Raw genomic sequence first — 25532 nt, 5'->3', positions numbered from 1 at the left:
TCAAAAGCCTCTTCTTCACATCCAGAAGCTATGAGCACATCAAACATATATCCAGCAGCATAGCAGGGTCCAGGGAAAGCCAAGTGTGGTATCTATTTTTGTCCCGACACTCAGAGATAGAAACACGCCCACAAGTACCTTGTTCCTTGCCCCCTACCTGAATTTCTGGTAGGACTGGGAGAGATACTCGTTAATGATGCCCAGGTGCGCATTATCTCCCAGAAACATCTTATTGGAAGCTGCATGCTGGAGCATCTTGGCAATGGAGCCAAGATTTCGGCGTTGGTCTGTGGTGAGCTGGCCTCCGGCTGACAGGTCAATGATATCAAAGGCATCGGGAGCAACAATGGCTGGATTCATGTATCGATAGTAAAGCAAGTTACCAATAATCTGCAAACAGACGGAAAAGAGAGATGGGTGTTAAAAACCACTCTACCGAGCAAGCCACAAAAGACTTTGCTAGCAAAGAAAACCAGAAAATGCAGTCCTGTGGGGAAAAGTAAATACCATGCACGCGCCCACACATGCATACATGCACACACTTCCTCTCAGGGTCTGAAATTAGCACGACCAAACATCCCACAGTTGGATACAGAGAAAAAGAGAACAAGAACAGAACTGAATATCACTACAAGGAAAGAGCAGCTTTAGGAGGTAACAATGACAGACTTAAAGTCTGTCACTGAGTGTTTTAGGGCATCCTCTGTTCACATTATCACAGCAGCAAATCGGGCTGCCGTAGCCTGCATGACCTCATTAGCATAGTGTCATCTGTTCAACCCCCACCATCCTCATGCTGCAGACTTCAACGGTGGACAAGTTCATGCCTCTGAAATTAAAGTCACTCGACACACATCTCCACAGAAGAATTCAAGGATAGTTATAGCATTTCCCTAGGAGTTTCATTAAAAAAAAAAAAAAAAAATTAATTCACCTGAATAGAAAGTCTAGAATCGAGGCCTCATTGTAGGAAAGCACAGAACTAGGAGAGAGAAGAAAAAAGCGTTCAGATTAAGGGGAGGGAAAAAAAAAAAGGGAAGGAGCATAGCCGAGTAAGAAAGACAGTTATCAGCAACAGCCTTAGCAGAAACGGCACTTGATACCATTCACCCGACCACCAGCAGAGGGAGAAATTCTTCAGCAAAAAGATAGGACCCAAGAAATTTCTCTTCCGACAGGAAAATCTTCCTCCTCTACTTGTTGGACATCTGTGTGCCAAACAGTAAAGGAGCTACACAGGGACTAAGAGAGGTATCATTTATGATTTACGATCACTTTCAAGAGCTCACAACCAAAGGGGAGCTATTGTCGGAATCTACGCTTCCACACTAGCTGAAGGTCTCAGTTGGGCCTCTCCTCAACAGTCTGCCGGAGGACAAGGACGGGCCAGCGTCCGGTCTTACCTTCAGCAGCTCATCCTCACCGGCGTCAGGGAACTTCTCATGCAACGAGTCCTTCAGCACTTTGGCGATGAAGCGCATCCCATAGCTGTGGGACAGACAAAACTCCATGAGAGTAGCCGGGGGGCAGAAGGGCACTCACACTGGGCTCTATCCGGGCTCCCGACTCATGGCACTCACGGGATTTTGTCCACAGAGCTGATGATGGCCGAGAGGAACTTGTCTGTCACGGCCCGCATGTTCCTGATGGAGTTGTCTAGCCGTGTCTTGACCTCTTCATGAGCCAGAGCCTGCTCAGGGGTCACATCATAGGGCAGTTTGCTGGGAAAGCAAAAATCACCCCCAACTGGGTTAGGTAACAACCAGGAAGAGCCCGAGGCAGGACTGTGTCTTTCAGAAACAGAAAGACCCAGAGAGATCAGCTAAGGTGCTGATGCTCAGACAGCCGGTCAACGGTGGGGCTGGAATTTGAGCTAGGGCTTTTCAGGTGTGCACTGGGTGCCTAGAACTACGTGCCAGGCACTGTGACAGGCCCTTGGGATAAAAGCTATCATAAGACACGACAGCTTCCCGAGTCTCTCACAGTCTGGTCGGAGACACGCTGATACTGGTAAACATACTACGCCGTACAATAAGCCAACCGGTGCCACAGGGTAGGGGGCTGCCACTCAGAAGGGAGGAACGGAAGAGACACCTGAACTCGGGGAAACGGAGAAACACTGTCCTCCAGGAAGGAAGCTCAAATGCAGAGCAATGGAAGAGGAGAAATGAAGTGGTCAAGTAAAGAGGGGCTGGGCTGTGGAGGGCCTGGTAGGTAACACTGAGAGGTCTGGACTTCCCTGGATGCCAGGGAGAGCCACCAGAGGACAGGAGACCTGAGCCTGAGGAAGATTTCTGTGGCTCCCCATGAAGAATGCATTAAAGACGGACAGTCCCTGATGAGAAAGATGGGTTAGTGCCATAGCCTGATTAAGAAATAATGAGGGCATGAGCATGGTTGCAGCAGTGGGGACCAAGGGGACAGATCTAAGATGCTACGGGGACACAATCAGTGGGATGTGGTGACTCTCTGGGTATTGGTGAGGGAAGTGACAGTTACATACAGAAACTGAAGCCTGAGGAGCTGATAAGATCCCTCAGAGAGAGTCTAAAGAAACTGGCAAGAAAATATAGTAGACATGCTAGGCTTAACTGGGAAGGATAGGAGGGGCTAAAAGACAAGAACGAAATGCTGGGATCAAGGTTCTGGTACTGCCAACGAGGTCAAAAAGGAGTAATGATTATCCTGGATTATCTGGGTGGCTAAAATCCAATCGTAAGTGTCCTAACGAGACAAAGGCAGGGGGGGATTTGACAGACAGGGAGGAGAGGGTGATGTGACTACAGTGATCCAGCCACGAATCAAGGATGCCAACAGCCCCCAGGTAAACTGGAGGCAAGGAATGGATTTCCCACTAGAGCCTCCAGGGGAGCCTGGCCCTGCCGACACCTTGCTTTTGGTCCATTGATACTGATTTCGGATTTCTGGTCTCCACAACTAAGAGAGTAAATTTGTTAGTGTAAACGACCAAGTTTGTAGCAATTTGTCACAGGAGCAGAAGCAAACAGATACAAGCAGATAGGGATACAATGGCATTTGTCATGTTATGTCTGAATTACAACTAAGCAGACTACCATCACCAGACTTCAGCGAAAATCAGTAAAAGCATTCTGTTTGAAACTGGCTATGTGGAATTTGTAAGAGTAGCATATGTTTTGTTATTTGTAAGTTATGTGTTCTGTACATTTTATATCAACAAAATGTTTAACTTTATGTGTAACTGACATTTGGTAAAAAACAGTAATGAGCAAAGGGAATGAAAGTGCTCAGCACAATGAGTGAAGTCAGAGAACAGAACGTTACATTTCTCAGATTTTAGAGGCAAACATTCCCAAGAGGGGACCAGGTCCCAGTCCCTGTGTCTAGCGTCTGAAGCTCAGGGATCCGCGACACGGATCAGGCAGGATCAGCTCCCACTGCACTGTTACACCTCCCAGTTATCACTGGCAAAAAATGTATTGAAATCAATTTCCATTTTATGAAAAATATAACAAAGTAAGACACCAGTTTGTGACAGGCACTCACAGGGGTGGGGTGGGGGAAACAACCCTGGCATGCCTACCAGAACTTTGATCTGAAACGGCCTGACTCATGGACCATGAGAAAGGGTAACTCTGCACCCTTGAGCCAGTGTCCTGTCGGGCAGGGACACCCTGGGTTGCAGGCAAAACTTCTCAGTCTGGCACGGCATTTGTCAACCACAGTCCCAGATCTGAGCCTCAGGTTTCAGGGCAAAACACAAATGCACTTTCCACCACACCCAGCAATGACCCGCCTCCTGGTGACAGACACAGGTTACTGAGAACAGATCAGGTGCTCAGTGATCCAGAGGGGATAAGGCCTTTCTCAGAGTCAGCAGAGTGTCAGTCCTCAATCCAGAGTGTGCCTTCCCCTTTGCCTGGGGGCCAGGCACCTGGACAGCATGACACTGGGCAGCAGAGCTCAGAGCGGGAGCTTGTGCCAGTCCACGACTCCATCTGGGACGAGAAGGAGCCCAAGCCAGGATGGAGTCAGCGCCCTGCTTCCTTCCCTGAGAAATCGTGGTTATGAGAAACACCAGCTGAACTCCACGTGTGCTGAGGCGCCCAGGATTTTCAGCTACTGGCCCACAGAGGACGCTCTAAGTAGTGACAATACGAAGAGCCAACCCTGCTCAGCTCCAGGGAACTTCACACACAACCTTGATCTCGACCTGCTCCACGACTGCCAGGAAAAACCAAAAGCACCTGAACCAAGCTGCTCAGCCTCTCTGCTCCCACTCAAGCTGGAGAAAACCAGACACATGCTGGCTCTAGGAACTGTAATTTCCCAGCATCGCACACTCTACTGACACACCTTTCTCTAGATGTGTTCATGCTGGTGGTTAAACGGCTGCCCTGGCCCAGAAATCCTGAGTTATGTTAGTCCATCCTGCCCCTAGGGTTCCAGGGCCGCCCCACACCATCTCCTCCCCTTTAACAAAACACGCTGATCTCACGCACCTAAGTCTTCCCGTCCAACTGCATCTCCAAAGATGCCAGTGTCCTTCAGGTCCGGGACCCCCAAGCACGTTCTACCTCAGAGCGCTCAGACATGAAGCGCCTACACCTCGCTCTCAGCAAGACCGGCCCCATCTTATTAACCTTCAGGCCACAGTTATGTGAAATTCCACCTTCTCAGAGACGCCTTCCCTAACCACTAGACCTAAGTTACTTCCGTCCTGTACTCCCCATTATAGTTCCCGAGGCAAGACTTCATAAAACTCTCAATCCGTCATTTCATGTTCAGGTGCCTGTCTCTCCCATGCAAGAAACCATGAACAGAGGGCAGAGAGCTTGTCTGTTCCATTTGTACTGTACGTATGCCCTACACAGAGCCTGGCACGCGGCAAGCACTCAATAAATATTTGTGGATAATAAATAAATTGTGCACTCAATAAATATTTGTGGATAATAAATAAATTGTGCAGGGATAAATCACCAGGTCAACAATGTAAAGAGGAGGCTTCTAAGGAAAAACTATCTGAACAAGTATTACTTTATAAATCAAAGGTTAAATGCTTAAAAAAGAAAATAACAAAAATACCAAAAAGGTGTTGCAGTTGCCTTACCTTGCCTCTCCCGTCTGAGACTCCATCTGATTAACCCAAGACTTGTATATATCCACAGGGTCAGTTTTGATGTTGAGAGACTTGTCATCCATAATCTCCTTCACGACGGGGGCCAGGATTTGTCTCAGGGCATTCTGGCCCCGGGCGCCTCGGTTAAAACTCACAACCATCTTAATGACTGTAGGATTTCCTGTCACGATCTCTTGAATCTGATCTACTTTTGACCTACAAAACATCAGACACAAATTCAAATTAAACTAATCATGGAGTCTATCAACGTACAGACAGAACATTTACTCAAAGAAGGCCCCATCCCCTGAAAAGAGAAACCACTGGAAGGAAGGAGGTATGTGCTCTTTGTCTAGAAAACACTGCCTGACACTGACCTGAACCCAGGACTCTCCTGCTGTTTGCAAACTCAATCACGGGAACATGAATAGGACCTTTACTAAGATAAAAATGTGGCATCTTCGGGTGCTTGGGTGGCTCAGTGGGTTAAAGCCTCTGCCTTCGGCTCAGGTCATGATCCCAGGGTCCTGGGATTGGGCCCCGTATTGGGCTCTCTGCTCAGCGGAGCCTGCTTCTCCCTCTCTCTCTGCCTACTTGTAATCTCTCTCTGTGTCAAATAAATAAATAAAATTTTAAAAAAATTTTAAAATGTGGCATTTTCATGTTCGGATCTGCTTTTTAAAAAAATCGTTATCTTAATATAGAATCTTCCTAAAATCACTTCAGTGAATCTCTTACTCTACCACTTCCTTGAAGCAGCAACACTTTGTACTTGTGATTTAAAAACTGGAAGCTTCTCTCGAGTCAGTGTTTCACCTAGATTATAGTGTTAACTGAGATCAAGCAGAGGACGGGCAGGCCTGAATCTCAAACTGTGAGTGAGTGTGACGGGGTCCCGGCCCGGCAGCCATCTGCTCGTACTTGATCTCCTCCTGGAGCGCCGTCTTGAAGAGCCGTAGGAGCAGGTACTCCTCTCGCTGGTTGGACGCGTAGTTGTACAGGGTGAAGATTACAGAGTCCATGAATTTGGTGGATTTGTTCTGGGGCATCTGAAAAATCAGCTTTGCCAAATAGGTTGGGTTCGTCTGAAATAAAACCAAGGGATACATAATTTTTAGGTAATATAAGGGCTGGCACGGATATTCACACTCTGTTGAACTTGAAGCCTTAGGATGTGTGGAAGTAATCAAGAAAAGTAGACATTCCTTTGCACCCCTCAGTGGAAGCCAGAAATGCTCTCACAGAGATGCATGTTAGCTAAGGTCTTCTTGTGGGAAAAGAAGCAGGTTAAGCCTTATAAGAGCAGCTCCAGGAACCACTCACCTGCAATAAATAAAAGAGGTGTTGGTAGGCCTCCAGCTTCTCTCTCTTCTCCTTGCTCAAAGCCTTGAGCCCTCCCTTCTGCTTATTTAGCATCATCATATCAGACAACTGCTCCTTATTCTTCTTGGTGAGTTTTTTACTGTGGGAAACCACATCCTGGAAATGAAAACATACACATAAATCAAAAAGCTTTGAAAGATGAAACTGGGCACTGCGGGAAAGGCCTTGGAACACCAAAAAAAATTGTAGATCCCATTAACTATTTTAGAATTTCTACACTGTAGCCTATTTTCAGCACACCCATCAAATCTCCTACTTCCAGCTCCCTCTTAAGAACTTGCAGCAGGAGCTCCTGGGTGGCTCAGATGGTTAAGCATTTGCCTTCGGCTCAGGTCACGATCCCAAAGTCCTGGGATCGAGTTCCGCATCAGGCCCCCAGCTCAGTTGGAAGCCTGCTTCTCCCTCTGTCTCTCCCCCTGCTTGTGCCTTCTGTCTCTGTCTCTCTCTCAACTGAATAAATATCATCTTTAAAAAAAAAGAACCTGCACCACAAAAATGTCCATAGACTCAGAAAACCAACTTCTGGGAATCTATATTAAAAACAAAGTCTTAAATACCACAAGACATTAACTACAATGTTATTTGTAATAAAAACTTGAAAACAATGAAATGTCAGGTAGGTGCTGCCATTAAAAACAGTATTTAGAACTAGTGATCACATGTGAAGCATCTTATCCTCTAACAGTAAGCGAAAATGGAAGATACAAAATGACCGCGGCGGGGGGGTGGGTGGAATTTTGGGATGATTTTTGTATCTTTTCCTCTATTTAAAATTTTGCTACTGAATTATTTTGTTTTTTACATAATTTTTAAAGAAGGCATTAGCTGAGAAGAAAGCCAGCCTCCACCCTACCTGCAAGTCAGAACAGGTAAGACAGAGGGAACCAAAAGCAGGACAAAGGGCCCCAAGACCTTTGCAGGTGCCAGATCATACCTGCAGTGTGATTTTATTTTTCACGAGCAGTCCAATTTTGATATCCATGAGATTGAGATCATTCTCCAGCTGTTGGTTAGAACGAATGAGGGTAATGACCTCCTCCCGCATCTTCATCAGATCAAGTTCCTCCTGAAAATCTTGGTCACTTTGGTCAAGAAGGTGGACAAATTTTCGGACCACGATCATCGGAGGATCCTCAGCATTGACTGACAGAAAGAAAGCGTGTGTCAGACACATAATGCAATTACCAGAAGAAGTTCTAAGTCTTGGGGAAACGTCAGCTTTGTCTTGAAAAAATAACTCGACACACACATAAGATACTTGTTTATTTTTGAGACATGCAAAGGCAACTGGCAAGTGTAGCCTTCTTGGTCATGCCATCGCTATGTTATTATAACAAAGGTTAAGACGGCAAGCATCAAGACATCTAGCCATGGGTTAGCAAAGCGACTTACATCACAAAGCAGCACCCCAGCTCCCAAGCCTTGCCTTCAGAACCCGAAAAGAGATCCGTGGAGAATACCCAGAACCTGGTAGCTCTCAACCACTGCCTCAACTCTTGTCTGTCGAGCACAGTTACTCACTGAGAGTCTTGTAGTCATCACGAGCTTTGTTTGCCCGAATAAAGGCCTGGATTTTGATAATGTCATTTATCTAAGGAACAAAGAAGAAATTCTTTTGTTCATCTGCTCACCAAAAATAGAGCAAAACTAATTCTACTGGTCCTTATCCTCAAGGGTACTTACATGGTCTCGGAAATACTGCAGGCGATCTCTATAGCGCTTTCTAGCCTGGTGCATCCTTGCCAGGGACTGAATCTGTGGAGAAGGGATCCTGGATATTAGAACAGTCCCCCTTCTCAACACAGAGCACATTCACGTCCCGCGCTGAGAAATGCTGCTGGACTACCGTACCTTTACAACTTCATCTTTGTGGGCACGCAGGTAAGCTAAGCGATCTTGATATGCCTTCTTCTGCTTGTATCCTCTCCACTGTGACTGAAACCATCAAATATGAGCAGACATATTATTGTCCAAGGATCAGAGGGAGTTAAAAAAAAGTCTCATCTTTGTCAATTACCCAAATGCAATTCACAATGAAGCTTTCCAAAGAACCATACCCAGTGACAGGGGAATGAGGGCGTGGGCTGTCCCTCCATCAGGGGAGCACAGGGTTACCTCCCCCTTCCCCTATGTTAGTACAGGACTTCAGGCCTTTCAAGGCCACCCACACAGGTTCTCTTATTGGCTCCTTACAACAAATCAGGTGAGGAAGGTAAGTATTAGTATCCCCACTTGCAAACGAGGAAGCAAACTGAGAGGGGCTCACCCCCATCTGGCAGGGGTGGGGACCTGATTGCTAACTTGGAATTCTTCCAGTGACACCACACTACCCTGTCACTGCTGTCAGACCAGATTCAGATCTGACACAAAGGAGCAGTGTTGGAAGACAACGAGGTACCTAGGAAGAACCCTGTCTGGGCCAGACTACTCACCCTGAAAACCCTCCAGCCCATGCCAATCATTCTGATCACAACAATAACAAAGAGGAAGTACTTATCAAAAAAGGGAGAGACCAAGAAGAAGTCAGAGGGCAAAAACCACTCCCACTGGATCGTAAGAGCTAGTGCTTCTTACCCCTGCTCCTGAAGCCCCCTGCCCCCACGCGGTCTGCAGAATGGGCTCTGAGATACCTGAATGCAGGTGATGGCCGGGATTTGTTTCTTCAGGAAGTTCATCCTGGATCGGAACTCTTTTCGAACCAAGTATCCACGGCAGCGAGCCTGCAGCCTGGTGATCAAGCCTTCGTTGGCTAGCCAGAGTTGTTCTCGGTTGTACGCAGCCGTCACCCCCGAGATGGAGCTCTGGAGAAACAGCCGGTCACGTTAGAGGACACACACGGGGGGCACAGACACTTTAACCACTCTCCTCCCCTGCACACACACCAACCCTCACACCCAAGTCTGTCCCACGTCTCTAATGAAGCAGTGGGAATGAAGACTTCAGGGCTATTTCCCAGGGCCAAGTTGTTCTCACATCCAAAAAAAAAAAAGTTACAAACACACATGTGACTTTTACACACTCACCAACCCAACCCTGCCTGCCAGAAGCATGCTTGCTGACAAGAGAACGGGATGGCAGGTATAACCCAGGAGCCCCTAGAATGCCACAGTCGAGGAAGGACACCATAGGGAAATGGCAGGACTGCAAATGGCCTTCAAAGTAGCCCGGAGTGTGTGGATTGGGACCACAGGCACCGGAGAACCAGCACGCCTTCCAAGAGAGGAACGGAGCCAGGAGACTGATTTTTAGAGAAGCAGCACTGTTATCAGAGCAGCCGGCAGTGGTGAATCAGAACGCTGTTACTGTAATCCAAGTGAGGGGTGACCCAGAGCTGAGCAGGGGCGGCAGCCGCGAGGACAGTAGGAACATCTGGTTACCCCCCTCATATCCATGTTCCCCTTTTCCTTGGTATCAGAGTCCTGGTATCGTTTTCTGGCCACCAACATGTGCAAGTAAAAGACTCCATGAGCTGGGGGTGGAAGCAGCCCATGCAGTGTACGCAGTTGTCTGGGGAGACCTCAGGGAAGGCTCCCAAAGAGAGACAGATAGGGGACATCCTGCCTTCTCTGCTCTCCTTCCCTTCCTCCAATTTCCTGCCTGAACTGGTAACTGGATAGCTGATACTCCAAGAGGTCATTCTGAATGACAAGGTGACCTTGAGAGTAGAAACACGTGCTAAGAATGGCAGAGCAGACAGACAGATGGATCCTGGGAACAGACGGCTATGGAGCCACGACACCTTCGCTGGACTGCCAGACTCCAGAATTACTTAATGGGAGAAAAAAATACACCTTTATATACTATTGGGGCCTGTTTTTCTGAGACTGTGTTTGAGATGCCTGCTGGACGTCTAGACTGCAAATGGAAAGGCAGACCTGGCAGTTAGGAGAACTGAAGTCCAGAGGTACAAGATTTGGGGGTTCATAAGCTCCAAAGAGAGAGCTAGAGCCACGGACCTGAATGAGGCCCCAGAGATGATCAAGCAGAAGGGAAGGAGGCCAGGGGCATCCTGTCGTGATTCAGTGGGGGGAGAGAAGGCGGATTAAGAAGGAGCCCTGGAAAGTGGGAAAACCAGAAGAGAAGTGCACTAAAGAGGCCAAAAGAGCCACAAGTTTAAGGAAGAAAACACAGTGAGAGGTCAAATAGGAGATCTCCTAAGTGAACCAGGCAGTTAAAAGGCTATCCGTAAGTTCTAAAGCAAGAGTTCTACCAAAGTAAAAGCAGGACGGGAAACCACACTGCTGTGAGCTAAGAAGTGAATGGTAATGGGGGATGAATTAGTGAGGGGCCAGACTAACTTTCAAGGCATTCAGCATGAAGAAACACATGACAAATCTGTAGGCAAGGCCACATGAGGAAAATTCCACAGGATTTTAAAAATATTTGTCCTTTTTTTTCCTACAATGATGGCAGCATGCCTACATATGTAGGCTACTATCAGAAATGTACCCTGGGGCCAACGGCATCAGCGTCGGGAAGGGGGAGAACGGCATCAGCGTCGGGAAGGGGGAGCCGGTCAGAAATGCAGATTCTTAGGCCTCATCTCATACCCACAGACAATTCAGAAAAGCACAGATCCAGGTTCCCTATGAGAATAACTGGAACTATGAGAAGACAAGGAGCACAAGGTGGTTGAAGAACTGGGAGAATAAAATCAGAGACAATATGAACGATAAGGTTTGGAGAAGAAAATGACTAAGGATTCCATGAAGATCCAAACTGACTCAAAGGGCAGAAGTGGAAAGTGGGAGAAATCAATTTGAGGGCCACTATTTTTTTTAAGGAGGTTAGTGCCTGCACCAAAGTGAAGGAACATCCCTCCCCTGTTTAAAATTCTATTAGGTCTATATGCAAAACATTAAGTAGGAGCATCTCTGTGGAAGTTAATGAGATAATTGAAGGGGTGTGCGACTCAAAGTTAAAAATCACTGTTAGAAGAGGTGGCCTGGTTCCTTACTGGGGTATGTCAGGCCCTGGAAACTCACCAAGGCCTTTCCTCACATGCCAGTAAACAGGCCCAGGACTGCTCGTCTCCCCATAAATGGCCCATGCTCCCCCAGTCTCTTTCCCCACAAAGTCCCTTCCCCTTCTCCACGCCTGCTAAAATATGATCTGTGCCATCTTTCTCCAGAACAAAATTAATTGCTTCCTCTACATTCCCTCTACATCACTATTTTCGAGCATCTGTTTTTGTCTGCCTCTTACTGCAGGACCTCAGTCCCGTGCTATCTTCACCATCACTCTGGGAAGAACAGGAACCCAGAGACTGACACATCTTTACATCCCATCACAGAGTTTGAGCGCTTTCCTTAAATTTCCTCATGGTGAAATCATCAGCAAAGAAGGTGCAACACTGACCAAGAAGGTGAGAAGAGAACTTCAAGCCCGAAGCAGAAACGCATCCCTCTGCTAGGTGTTCTGAATAAGGGGACTATCTCACTTTCTGCACAGGTGGGCACCGCAGTTTTTCTTCCCAGGATTTGGGAAGTGCTGCCCAACAGAAGCAGATGGCCTGTACTGTCCTCTCCTTCTAGGAATCTCAGTCCGCAGGGCACCTGACAATATCTCAAGGTCATAAATTTGAGCCCCCCCACGGTATGCATAGAGATTACTTAAAAAAATGAACTAAAATAAAATTAACATTTCTAACTATGACCTAGGGGAGCTCCCTGAACATCTCCCCTCCATATCTTTTCCTCTCTTTTAATGTTATAAGACAACTCTGGTTTAATGCACATGAACCCAGGACCAAGTAATGTTAAAAGTGCACAACAGCCCATCAAGGACACAAACTCTGCAAACTTAGAGGCTCACTTTAAAAACCAGAAGTGGGCATGAGACAAGTACAGACATGACTAAAATTCAAATCCAAGTTGGTTCAATTCTGAATTACTATTAATTTCTTGGGCGGGAGGCTTCAAATGAAGTTGGAGGGGGAAAGGAAGGGAATTTTTAAAAGATTCATCGAGGAGGGAAGCCTGACTGGCTCAGTGGGAAGAGTATGCACCTCCTGATCTCGGGATCATGAGTTCGAACCCCACATGGGGTATAGAGATTACTTAATAAACTTAAAAAAAAAATCATTGAGGAGGTGAAACTTGAGATAGGTAGAAGTTTGACAGATATACATGGCAGGGAAGGGACACCTCATGACAGTGGGGATTAGTGTTGTCCACGACTGCAGCCCTACTGCTTAGACGAGAGCCTGCTACACTCATGGAGGTGGGAGTAACCACTGAATCCATGAGCAACCAGTAAGAATGACCAGCATAAGAAAACACACAGAGGATGGGGGAAAAGCACTTTAAAAGCGGCTATACAGCAATGTCCACAATAGCCAAACTATGGAAAGAACCTAGATGTCCATCAACAGATGAATGGATAAAGAAGATGTGGTATATATATACACAATGGAATACTATGCAGCCATCAAAAGAAATGAAAATCTTGCCATTTGTGACAACATGCATGGAACTAAAGGGTACTATGCTTAGCAAAATAAGCCAATCAGAGAAAGACAACTATCATATGATCTCCCTGATATGAGGACATGGAGATGCAATGTGGGGGCGGTGGGGGGTTGGAAAAGAAAAAATGAAAGAAGATGGGATTGGGAGGGAGACAAACCATAAAAGACTCAATCTCAAAAAACAGACTGAGGGTTGCTGGGGGGAGGAGGGACAGGAGAGGGTGGTGGGGATATGGACATTGGGGAAGGTATGTGCTATGATGAGTGCTACGAAATGTGTAAACCTGGCGATTCACAGACCTGTACCCCTGGGGATAAAAAGACATTATATGTTTATTAGAAAAAATTTTTTTTAAATTTTTTTAAAAAGCAGCTATAAAAACACTGAGCTTATCTGAAAGTGCAGATTACATTTTAAAACAGCACAGTCTGGGGGCACCTGGGTGGCTCAGTGGGTTAAAGGCTCTGCCTTCGGCTCAGGTCATGATCCCAGAGTCCTGGGATCGAGCTCCACATCGGGCTCTCTACTGAGCAGGGAGCCTCTTTCCTCCTCTTTGTCTGCCTACTTGTGATCTCTGTCTCTCAAATAAATAAATAAAATCTTAAAAAAAAAAATAAATAAAAATAAAACAGCATAGCCTGGAGTTTGTGGGATAGTCAGAAAAGACTGGAAAGGTAAATCAGAGATTAATAGTCATTGCATTTAACAAGCAGTTCAAGGGACGCCTGGGTGGCTCAGTTGGTTGGACGACTGCCTTCGGCTCAGGTCATGATCCTGGAGTCCCGGGATCGAGTCCCGCATCGGGCTCCCAGCCCCATGGGGAGTCTGCTTCTCTCTCTGACCTTCTCCTCATTCATGCTCTCTCTCACTGTCTCTCTCTCAAGTAAATAAATAAAATCTTTAAAAAAAAAAAAAAAAATAACAAGCAGTTCAAGCAACTTTTCATTTTTCTTTTTTCCTGATCATCCAACTTTACTTTAGTGAGCACATAATTTACCAAACTTCATTCTATAGCTCAGATGCCTTACTAATTTACGTACTTAGTCATCTCCTCAACCACTAGGAAAAAACGAGCTCACACAGTTCATTATATAGCCTTAATTTTAGTCCAGGGCTTCTAAGCACAGGCCCTGTCCTCCTCACTAGTATTGGCTCTAGAACACGTTCTCTCAGCTTTTTCTCTTTGTGAGGAAATGGGACCTACCTGGATCTCCTCCCGAGAAAGCTGCATTGAATTCTGCACGAAGTCCGGGGGCTCCTCCCATCCCCCTTCCTGGGTCTCCAGGTTGTGGTAGTAGTAGTATCCACCTTTCACCCAGTGCTTCACCCACTTGCTGTTATTATCTCCTGACAGAAAATAAAGGGTGGATAAAGAGACCCGGAGCCACATCCCACACTCATGCATCCAACACTGCAGGATTATTCTAGCCCGGGTAACAGTCCAAACAGAACCATTCCAAACCCTGTACCTCGCATCCATAAGAGTAAGGGGCATCCTAAGTCCCTCTAAATCACAGTTTTGTGGTGTCTCATTTAGCTCAGTCATTTTTATGTTATAAAAAGAGAATATGAAGTCCAATTGTGGATCTGACCTTGACTAACTTTGTTTCTTCCAAATCAGCATCTAAGACCTTCCATGTCAGAAAACCATTCCAATAAAAAGATCTGCAACCATTCGGCCTCTCCAGTTAATAAACAAGAAGGCCATGCAACAGGATGAAAAATCTTATCTTTATTCCCCTCTTTCTGCAGATAAACGACTTTTAACTCTTTGTAGACTTAGGTGATCAGAACTCTGATTGCCCTATGAAATGTTGCCCTATTAGGGACGCCTGGGTGGCTCAGTTGGTTAAGCAGCTGCCTTCAGCTCGGGTCATGATCCCAGCGTCCTGGGATCGAGTCCCACATCAGACTCCTTGCTCAGCAGGGAGCCTGCTTCTCCCTCTGCTTCTGCCTGCCATTCTGTCTGCCTGTGCTCGCTCTCTCCCCCTCTCACTCTCTGATAAATAAATAAAATATTAAAAAAAAAAAAAAAAGAAATGTTGCCCTATTAAAGATAAATTGTCAAATACTTGGATCCTTCTTGCTTTTTCAGAAAATTGACCTTTTTAACATAGCTGCTCTCAAAGGGGGTGGGGAGGTGGGAATATATATACATGTATTTTTAAAATAGGGATATTATCTCTTTAGGAGCTCTAAAATAAGCCTAAATACTGTGCCTCTATACTAAAGTATATTTCCCTACAGCTGCCTCTACCCCCCATGCCCCTAGAGTCAAGCTTTTCCTTTCAGGGCATATATTTATGTCCCCAAAACTCACCTGCTGCCAGTTTCTTCTTCTTGGCCTCAGCAAGGTCACTTTGGTAAGTCTCACCACATTCGGGGATGACTCCATACAAGCCGACATCAGGGGAACGAAGGGCACTCAGTGTCTTGCCAACATCACCACTGTCCACTGCCTCATTAATGGCATAGATTCCTAGGGCAACTATCCCGGAAAAGAATCGTCACCAGAACAGTTTAGGAAGTGTCTAAAGTCACACACTACTTTACCCACTGTCCGCCTCCTGGCAAACTGCCCCTGCCCACACCCCATCTCTCTGCCAAGCTGAACGCTGAAACAGGAGCACGGCGTCACCCCACTCGCCATGGGAACAGAAATAAACCAGGGATACGTACACCTCTGTGCTTCCTGGGTGTCTTTGTTGGACTGCCAGATCCCACCTTGAATTTCATCCAACCACAACACAGCTGACTCATCCTGGGTTTCCTACGCACCACGAGAAAGCAAAACAACATCAGAGGTAAGGAATTAGGGTACAAGACATCAATGGGGTTTTGGGGACTCGATCACATGAAGAAGGAGTTTCAAACACATCAGACACACCAAATAGTCAAATGAAAGAGGCTGGGCATCAACAACCTGGTAGAAGAGTACAAGAGACACGCCTCAGATGCAGCTGACGTGTGCGGGAAGATGAAGGTGAATGGTTTGGGAGGTCAAGAGGAGCTAGAAGTGGCAAAAGGACCAACTGGCAAGGGGCCCAGGGACTTCATTAGTGTGACAGGGGCCACCCTATGAATATGAACATGTGGTACTTTTTAAAAAGCCTCCTTGGGCAACAACACTGACATTCTTTATGACGACAGTTTTTAAGAGCATCAGACTTTATCACTGGTAAAGCCAGGAGCCATTACAGGTAATCTAACATACCCCACCCCTTTAGATTCTAAAACTTGAATGTTAAATCAGTTTTGGGAAACTTAAAAACACATTTTCACACAGAAACATAATAAATGGTGATTAGTTTCCTTGGTATGGCCAACAAAGGCCTCACAGGTCCATAGTGTGGTCTGAGTTGAATACTGGGGACACAAATGAAATAGCAGTGTTGGCTTACTTCCCTTTCTAAATATGTCTTGGGCTTTTTTTCTTTATCCAAGAGAGAGACCACATGAGCTGGCAGGGGTGGGGGTGAAGGGGAGAAGGAGAGAGAGAATCTAAAGCAGGCTCCTCACCTAGCACAGAGCCTGACATGGGGCTCGATCTCACCACCCTGAAATCATGACCTGAGGCAAAATCAAGAGTCAATGCTTAACTGACCAAAGCACCCCCAATTTTTTTTTTTTTTCAGAGCTTACTGGAAATCATTTGCTCTGAAAGGCTTTTTTTTTTTTAAAGATTTTGAGATCACAAGTAGGCAGAGGCAGGCAAAGAGAGAGAGAGGGAAGCAGGCTCCCCGATGAGCAGACAACCTGTTGCAGGGCTCGATCCCAGGACCCTGAGATCATGACCTGAGCTGAAGGCAGAGGCTTAACCCACTGAGCCACCCACACGCCCTCTGAAAGGCATTTTAAGTAGAACTGGACTGCCAGAAATAGCCTTCCAGTGTCCACGAATCTGGCTACCACTCTCTGATTTGGGCAAGTGGCTTCGGGAGCAGCCCCGGGACTCCATGCTCTGGGGGCACGGGCAACACGGTCCATACCCTGCCGCTGCCTAGTCTCAGCCCAAGAGTCAGAGATGGAAACCTTTGACACTGACGTAGCTTTCAGGGGTCATACTGGGGTTACAGAGGTTTCAACTGTCTCCAACAGGGTCGTCTGTTCGCTCATGTTTCCAATTCGGTAGATGAAGATGGGAGTCTTCTCCACAGGAGGTGAGGAACCTCAGGTTTTCACACGGCCAGGCTGACAGCATCACATTTGAGACGATCCTGGCAGAGCCAACAAAATTAACTGCTTCTCGGGCTCGAGCTACTAGCCTTCGGGGTAAATGGCAGATCAAAACCCCACTCTGACTGTCTGGTGTAAATATGATCTGCCAGTGAGACAACGGGGTGGGGGTGGGTCAGGAACCACAACGATGGTGCCAGATGAAGCAGGGTCTGGGCTCCGAGGCCAAGTGGAACTTTTCACCACTCGCAGGAGGCCCACCAGCCGAAGTCGCCAAAGCTCAGAGAAGGCCTCACCTCCCCGCCCCATTACTGTGGAGGGAGACACAATGTTTCACTCAGCAAAGCCAAGCCGTCCCCAATTCCTGCCATTTATAAAACACACTGATGACAGAGAAGGCCCAAGGCAGGCCACTGACACTGAAAGCAATGATCTACTCCTTTGAAATGCAGTTAGCAAAGAAAGATCATTTAAGCAAACTATGGTAAGTGCTGGGCTTCAAATCCCAAGGGGGCACTGTCCCAATTTTAAGAAAATGATGGTGGGGAACAAATCACCACAGAGCTGCAGAAGCTCACAAGCTTCTACTGCCTGTCCCTGTCCGTTACTGCAAATAGAAAATGGCCACACACGATCCCCCTAAAATCACACAAATTCCGAACAAATTCCGGAAATGCCAAGCACGAGTTTTAGGGTGACACAGGAGGATGAGGGAGCCACAGCTCGGAGACGGTGTGAACAGAGAGATCTTCAGTGAGAGGGCTGGAGGCGCAGGCTCCAACAGAGGAAGCCTGAAAATCCTCTCATGTAAAAACAGAAGTATTTCCACAGAACCAGGCTCTTTGGGGTTCGCTTTTAAGTTAATTACCCATCAGACTGATACCTCTGAGCAGAATCTGCTACATGCAGAGCCAGGAGGTTTGGCACAGGAAGGCATAGCTTACTAAGAATTCTGCCTGTTCAGAGTCGTGCCTTCTCTCTGCCCCAGGCGGACTAGAGCAGAACCATGAATGCATATCCGAGTGTCCTCCCCTAAGAAGCAGGGAGCAGAGCTACAGTATGGAAGGCAAGAGAAGGAGAACAGATGGGTGTCGCAGGTGTGTCTGGGGGAAAATGATACAGAAATACTGGGAAAAAGAGGCGGCATACACCCCCTCATCCCAGGGCAAGGAAAGAACAGGTTCTCTCAGCTCCGATCAGATCCAGTAAGATGACAAAAGCCCCAGATTCCCCTGCACACTCTAAAGAGATCACCCAAGATTAACACAAATCACTGAGCAGAGAGTTACAATCTCTGGGCTAGGTGCTATGGAGATTACGGAGATAAAAAAGATTTAAAGTGAAAATGCTACATAAAATATGCTGAAATACTGCCACTAACAACGCTAATGCTGAGCCAACTGGCTCCATTTCAGGAAAGGTGAAGAGACAGAAACCAGAAATAAGAGCCAAAAAAGTGGGCAGTGACTGTAGGTAAAAGAGGTGGAGAAGCCACAAATTATGGGAAAAGGAAAGGGACAAGGAGCAAAAGAACAGCTATCATACACGTACACGCACATGTGTGTAAAGCACAGACTCGCACACCTTGAGAGGGCACTTCTTACCCCTTAATACGTCCTTAGAAGTCTCTCCTGTTATATGCAGCAGGCTGCAGCGGATCATGTGTACATGTATGCAACATATGTAAGAGTTTATCTGTCATCACACATGCAAACCATGCTGCATATAAACTCTGCCACACATGCCATATACACATGTAGACACACACATACATGAACCTGAATCTCTACAACAGATGCATCAACTACGCACCACAAGCACTGAACATCCAGAATGCAGCAGAATCGTGTGGCCCGCTGGATTAGGTACAGTAATCCTCCAGTTACGGCACAGAAGCGGTGTGCCAAACAAAAGTATTTCAATATCCTAGCAACTGCGACAGTCACACAGGTGCATACCAGCTTATTTTTAGCTACATGCATGTCTGTCTGTGTACACACATACTATAGGGTGGGGGAACAGAACAGAGATTTACCAGTCATTCCTTCAGAATCCCTGATACCCATGGCTTGGCATTCAGATATTACTGACCAATACTGACTGAAAGCCACAGCAAGGCTGTCTTCCTTTGAACTTAGAGCTTGCCCAGTGCAAACAGCTTTTTCTCCAGGGGCATTTACCAAAAAGAGAAAGAGGCACTTGTTTAATATCACAGATGTCTACAGCAGTGGATAAAAATGTAGGCAAACAATAAGCTAACCCAAAAGATTAAAAAAAAAAGTTTGAGAATGAGACGTGCAGAGAGCTTTGAAAAGTCTCTGACATGCTCCTGAGATGGAAATCCAGAAGGCCAGATGCAAGTGCAAGCTGTGCGCATGCTCAGAAGACATCTGGTAAGGCTGTAAGGGCTCATCTCTGGTTGACCTTGAGGTTCTGTGCAAGCATGAAGCGAGGGCTAAGGCAGAACCGTAAACTGCCTGGCTGAGTAGTGAAGGTGTGCCCCAACATGCACACTGGCCCTCTGCAAAGGCTGGGAGCTTTACTGATTCTAGGCATTTAAAAATCCTCTGCCTACGGGTGCCTGGGTGGCTCAGTCAGTTAAAGGTCCAACTCCTGGTTTCTGCTCAGGTCATGATCTTGGGGTTGTGGGACGGAGCCTCATGTTGGGCTCCACACTCAGCCAAGAGTCTACTTGTCCCCCTCCCTTTGTCCCTTTCCCTGACCCCACTCACTCTCAAATAAATAAATAAAATATTTTTTAAAAAATTAAAATATTCTGCATCATCATTAGCTGATCTGTAGCTAATCGAGCAATCGAGCAGACTTCAGTAGCCACACATGACTTAATAGAATTGAAAGTCACCAAACAAACAACAGTAACAAACACAACAATAAACCCTGAGGAAGGGATAGACTCTTATTTCTAGAGTTACCCAGTAATCCCACGGTTGGGTATTTACCCAAAGAATACAAAAACACTACGTGAAAAGCCTTATATTTTCTGCAGCATTATTTACAATAGCCATATTACAGATGCAGCCCAAGTGCCCATCAACAGATGAATGGGTAAAGGAGATAGTGTAAACGGCATACTACGAAGCCATAAAAAAATAGACTCTTGCATTTGCAATAACATGGATGGGACTAGAGAGTATGATGCTAAGTAAGTTAAGCCAGTCAGAGACAAATATCATACGATTTCCCTCATATGTGGAATTTAAGAAACAAAGCAAATGAGCAGTTTTTTGACAAACCAAAAAACTGGACTCTCAATTATAGAGAACATGCTGATGGTTACCAGAATGGAGGGGAGTAGGAGAATGGGCGAAACAGGAGATGTGGATTAAAGATCACCACCATGATGAGCACTGAGTAATGCACAGAATTGCTGAATCACTGTCTTGTATACCTGAAACTAATGTAACAGTGTATGTTAATTATACTGGAATTAAAATTTTTAAAGGAAGAAGAAAAGACAATTCTATGAAACTACCAAAGTGGGGGGTGGGAGGAAGAAAGAAAGAAACGGGAAAGCATGGTTCAAACAGGAAAAAAAGGAAACAAAGACTTAACTCAGCTATTTCGAATATGCTCAAAGAATTAAAGAAAACCATGTCTAAAGAACCAAAAAGATAAGAACAATATCTCACCAAAGAATAACAATAAAGAGACAGAAATTTATTTAAAAAGAACGAAATGAAATTCTGGAGTTGAAAAGTGCAGTAACTGCAATGAAAAATTCACTAGAGGGATTTCAGCATGCAAAAGAAATAATCGGTGAACTTGAAGACAGGTCGATTTAAATTAGTCTGAGGAGTAATCTCCAGACTGAGGAACAGTAAAAAAAATGAGGAAAAATGAACCAAGCCTCAAAAACCTGTGGACACCATTTATAATACCAATCTATGCATAATGGAATTCCCAGAAGGCAATGTGAAACAGTAGGAAGCATACAGAACACTTGAAGAAAATCTGAACTGACCTATAACAAATACAGACATGGAATTAGTAATCAAAACACATTCTACAAAAACAAAACAAAACAAAACAAAACCCAAAACACAAGACCACATGACTTCACTGGTGAATTCTACCAAATGTTTAAAGGCAGTCGACACCAACCCTTTAGAAACTCTTCTAAAACCTCCAAGAGGAAGTAAAGCTTCCCAGTTCAGTCTATGAGGCCAGTAATTACCCTGATACCAAAACCAGACACAAAGATATCACAAGAAAACTACAGACCAAATTTAAATTAAGATATTTTGCTTGCTAAATTTAGAACTCAGATGATTATTTTTAAAACCACTCCCAAAATGGCTAGAGGAACTAATAAGCTAAGGCCTAAAAAAAAGCCAATTTACCAAATATGCAGTCTACTAAAGCCAAGCCTGGCAGTGTGAAGCAACTGCCCCCCTAACCTGCCCCCCTCCCTTCTCCTCCTTTGATGAACTCTCAAAGTTATTTCCCAGCAAAAGGAAATGCTTCAAACTCTAGTCACATCCTCTAAAACTTTAACTGCCAGGACCCAAACAAAAGGAACAGTCAGGCTTACAGCATGAGTGAGAGCAGGTACAAGTTATACCCTCCAACGACTCTCTCCTTTTTCAGAGGTTGCCTTTTTTTTAGCGAACCAGATCTAGGTTATTCGCCCAAAGCCCACGCCTCTGTCCATCAGACACAAGATTCCTTCCAGACTTATATGGTAGCAAAAACAAACACCGCCACCATTGCCTTCCCAAAACTACTGCAGCCAGGCCCCAAGTTAGAGATTCTGAATCAGCAGGAACAGAGTTAAAGCTTAGAAATCTGTATTTTAAAAATGACTTTCCAAGTGTTTTAATAATCAGCCAAGTTTGAGGGGCTCTGATCCAAATGATCCCAAATTAATAACCAAGACAGAGAACTCCACTTACAACTTCCCTACAGCCAACTGCTTCTCACCCAAGTAAATGAAATCAGTTGATCCCTTTTTCTAAGTTTCCTGACTACACAACAGGAGCTGTGTTTCAACATTCAGCACAACCATGTGCCTCTTAAATGAAACCTCCTACTTGCCACATTTACATGATTAGGACATGGTAATGCCAACTACTCTCCTGACAATGGAATCAAAGGGGACCTGTCAACACTATAGTATTACCCACACTCTTCTATCCCAACCCAAACTTAACAGAGCCTGCATAGGTGTGAGTATACAAAAGCTCCAATAAACACAGAAGCCCTGGTCTGTTTTTCTACCTCTGATTTTCCAGAAAGAATCTGACCCCCTAAATTAAGAATTTCTTTTAGAGGGGCACTGGGCTGGCCCTGTCAGTAGAGCAACTCTTGATCTCAGGGTTGGAAGTTTAAGGACCACCCTGGGTATAGAGGTTACATACATTTTTTTAAAAATTAAAAAAAAAAAAAAAAAAAAAGAATTTCATTTATTTCTTCTGCTTGTTACGAGAACCTCATTATAGGGAGCCTCTAAGTCAGAAAAGAAAAGTATCGTCCTTCCAACAATGAATTGTTATTAGTTAGGAAGAACCTAAAAGGAGATCAATCACAATTAGAAAACAGAACTATGCCTTAACCATGGAACTAATATCTGAGGGTCTACTACATACAAAGCAACTTCCTACTCAGCAACATGATAAGAGGAGGTATAAATCTTGTCCATATCCTCAACAAGCTGGCTGAGAGGTAAGACAAACTTTTTAAATGATATGCTTGTGTTATAATCAGCTACAAAAGTCCTCCTATGTTCCTATGCTCCTATGTTCATAGGAGCATTGCTCCTAATAGCTATAAAACAGAAACAACCCATGTCCATCAACTGATGAATAGATAAAAGGAGCTAAAGCCACACAATGGAATATAATTTGACCGTAAAAAGAAATGATGTACTACCAGTACATGCTACAACTTGGATAAACCACGCTAAGTGAAAGAAGCCAATCACAAAGGACCACATGTTAATGATTTCATGTCCATGAAATGTCCAGAACAGGCAAATCCATAGACAGAAGTAGACTTCTGGTTGCCTTGAGCTGGAGAGATCGAGGGAAAATGAGAAGTGACTTATGAAAGCCAGGTTTCCTTTGGAGTGATAAAAGTATTCTAAAGTTGACTGCAGCGGTGGTCGCACAATTCTGTCATGACTGAACACCATGGAAATGTATACTCTGAAATGGTGAGATCTAGTTATATATCTCAATAAAGTTATCATAAAAACATGACATTATCTGCTAAAGCTTAACGCATGTACATTCCCTATGGTGCGTAAGTTCTACTCCTAAATGTACACCTAATAAAAATGATAATGTATTTACCAAGAGACATGTACTAAAATATTCAAAGAAGCATCAGTTGTAATAGCCAAAAAGTGGGAAGCAATTCAAAATTTCCAATAACAGAATCTAGAACCACAGAGGGGAATGGGACACAACAGTAAGAATGAACAAACTATTGCTTCTTGCAACCACACAGATGAATTTCACTAATACTATTTTGGGCAGAAGAAGCCGGAAGCAAAAGAGTATGTAATGTATGGACTCCTATACCGTTCTAATACCATTTTAAAACAGGCAAAAAATCAACTGTGGTGTTAAAAATCAGGATGGTGGTTCCCAGCAGGTGGGGAAGTAGGAGATGGACGAGGGCAGAATGGGATGCAGCACACTATTCTGTTAAGTTTTTCCCAGGTATGCTCAACTTTTGAAAATTTATACAACTGCATACTTACATAACTTACACATTTTTTGGATCTTACACTTTGACACAGAATTTACTTAACGAGACACAAGAATGGGGGCACCTGGGTGTCTCAATTGGTTTAGCATCTGTCTGACTCTTTATTTCAGCTCAGGTCATGATCTCAGGGTCGTGAGGTCAAGACCCAAGTCAAGACCACACTGGGCATGAAGCCTGTTTAAGATTCTCTTTCTCCCTCTCCCTCTATCCCTCCCACCCCTTCCCTCTCTTAAAAAAAGAGAAAGAGATAGAAATAGGGATGTGTTTACAACAAGAACAACAGAGAACCACACACACACACAAAGTCGGAACCTGTACTGTCACATCTCATGTCCCTCCAGTGCTCTGAATCTAAAGGTGTCCAGGAAACAGCCCTACCTTTATCTTGGTTCCCGGAGGGAGGAAGTTCTCTGAACACAAAGGGACAAGTTCACTCCACTCACCTGGGCTTTCTCTCTCTTGGCTCTGATCAGTGTGTCTTGATAGTGCTGGGCCACCTCTGCAAGGACGCCCTCAAGTTTGGCCGCAGGAATCTGTAGGGCCTGCAGAGTCTTCTGGGCGTCACCTTCATCCAGGGCTTCATTAATTAAACCAATGGCTAAAATCCCTAAATATGAAGTGACAAAGGTTATTTTTTAAATTAAGAAATGATATAAACACATCAATTTTTAAACATGCTAAGTAATCAGAAATCTACCCAAACACTATCATGACTCAAATTACAATTTGCCGCCTGTAATATTGAGTAGCATTTAAATTTTTAAAAATTTTTGGTTTGTTTCATTTAAAATAAACTCCCTGGTATCCATAGTCCCATTGAAACCTCAAGTCTCTGTTTTATTTGTAATTGCTCTAACATGAAAGAGAATTTTGATGAAACTGGCTTTAATAGTATAGCTTTCAAGTACATTCCAATGTGATTGAAACCATTTCTGATTCACAAAATGTTAGTGTTCAAGGGCTCGTAAAAAGTCCCCTGATTCAACATCTTTAAGAAAAGACTAGGCTCAGAGATTTCGAAATTCCACTATGAATAAGTGGACAGCGGATCCCACCCCAGGGCTCCCCAACCCTAAGGCAAGGCTCTTCTCAATCAATGCACTGTTTTTCACAGGAAAACAAATTAAAACTAGAAATGTTCACTCCTTAGGTATCTCGGGCAGCTGTGCTACTTCTGTAAAGATTCTGTGGTATAATAAAAACTCAGTTGACCTTTGACCTCAGTTCCTGGGAAGGCGCCACTAACCCCATTAGAATTTCCTAAATGAGGGTGCCTGGGTGGCTGTGTTGGTCATGTGACTGCCTTTGGCTCAGGTCTTGCTCCTGTGGTTCTGGGATTGAGTTAGCGTTGGACTCCCCGCTCAGCGAAGAGTCTGCTTCTCTCTCTGCCTATCTTTCCCCCATCTCATACTCTCTCGATCTCTCTCTCTCAAATAAATAAAATCTTAAAAAAAAAAAATTTTCCTAAATGACTGGATTATCTATAATTATCTGTTATTCCCACCCCAGCTTCTAGGACCACCCCAGAGTTTAGGCCTACGAGGTGGCCTCCCCTCCTCCCACTCATAGTCTCAGGTTTGGGGGCTGGTCATGCTGGAAAGACCAAGCTTGCGAGCAGAATATGGGGGCTCTGAGCCCCTTGATATTGTGGTATCAGCCCAGCTTTCCTATCT

General features: G+C 45.1%; 1 protein-coding gene across 1 annotated transcript in view; it reads right to left on the bottom strand.

The window, feature by feature from the left end:
- Positions 1-25532, bottom strand: part of IQGAP1 (IQ motif containing GTPase activating protein 1) — a 101178-nt gene that overhangs the window by 16887 nt on the left and 58759 nt on the right. Inside the window, exons 15-29 of the mRNA XM_059179946.1 lie at positions 24303-24466; positions 15631-15721; positions 15272-15439; positions 14156-14298; positions 9112-9282; positions 8333-8416; positions 8165-8236; positions 8003-8072; positions 7416-7624; positions 6422-6577; positions 6020-6183; positions 5090-5314; positions 1581-1721; positions 1404-1488; positions 158-390 (exon numbers count right to left, since the gene is read on the bottom strand). Of these exons, the coding sequence (XP_059035929.1) occupies positions 158-390; positions 1404-1488; positions 1581-1721; positions 5090-5314; positions 6020-6183; positions 6422-6577; positions 7416-7624; positions 8003-8072; positions 8165-8236; positions 8333-8416; positions 9112-9282; positions 14156-14298; positions 15272-15439; positions 15631-15721; positions 24303-24466 (2176 nt within the window). The remainder of the gene's footprint in view (positions 1-157; positions 391-1403; positions 1489-1580; positions 1722-5089; positions 5315-6019; positions 6184-6421; positions 6578-7415; positions 7625-8002; positions 8073-8164; positions 8237-8332; positions 8417-9111; positions 9283-14155; positions 14299-15271; positions 15440-15630; positions 15722-24302; positions 24467-25532) is intronic.

The sequence above is a fragment of the Mustela lutreola genome, chromosome 7 (assembly GCF_030435805.1).
Source record: "Mustela lutreola isolate mMusLut2 chromosome 7, mMusLut2.pri, whole genome shotgun sequence".
In the NCBI taxonomy this organism is placed as follows: domain Eukaryota; kingdom Metazoa; phylum Chordata; class Mammalia; order Carnivora; family Mustelidae; genus Mustela; species Mustela lutreola.
This window is presented reverse-complemented; position numbering and strand designations above follow the sequence as displayed.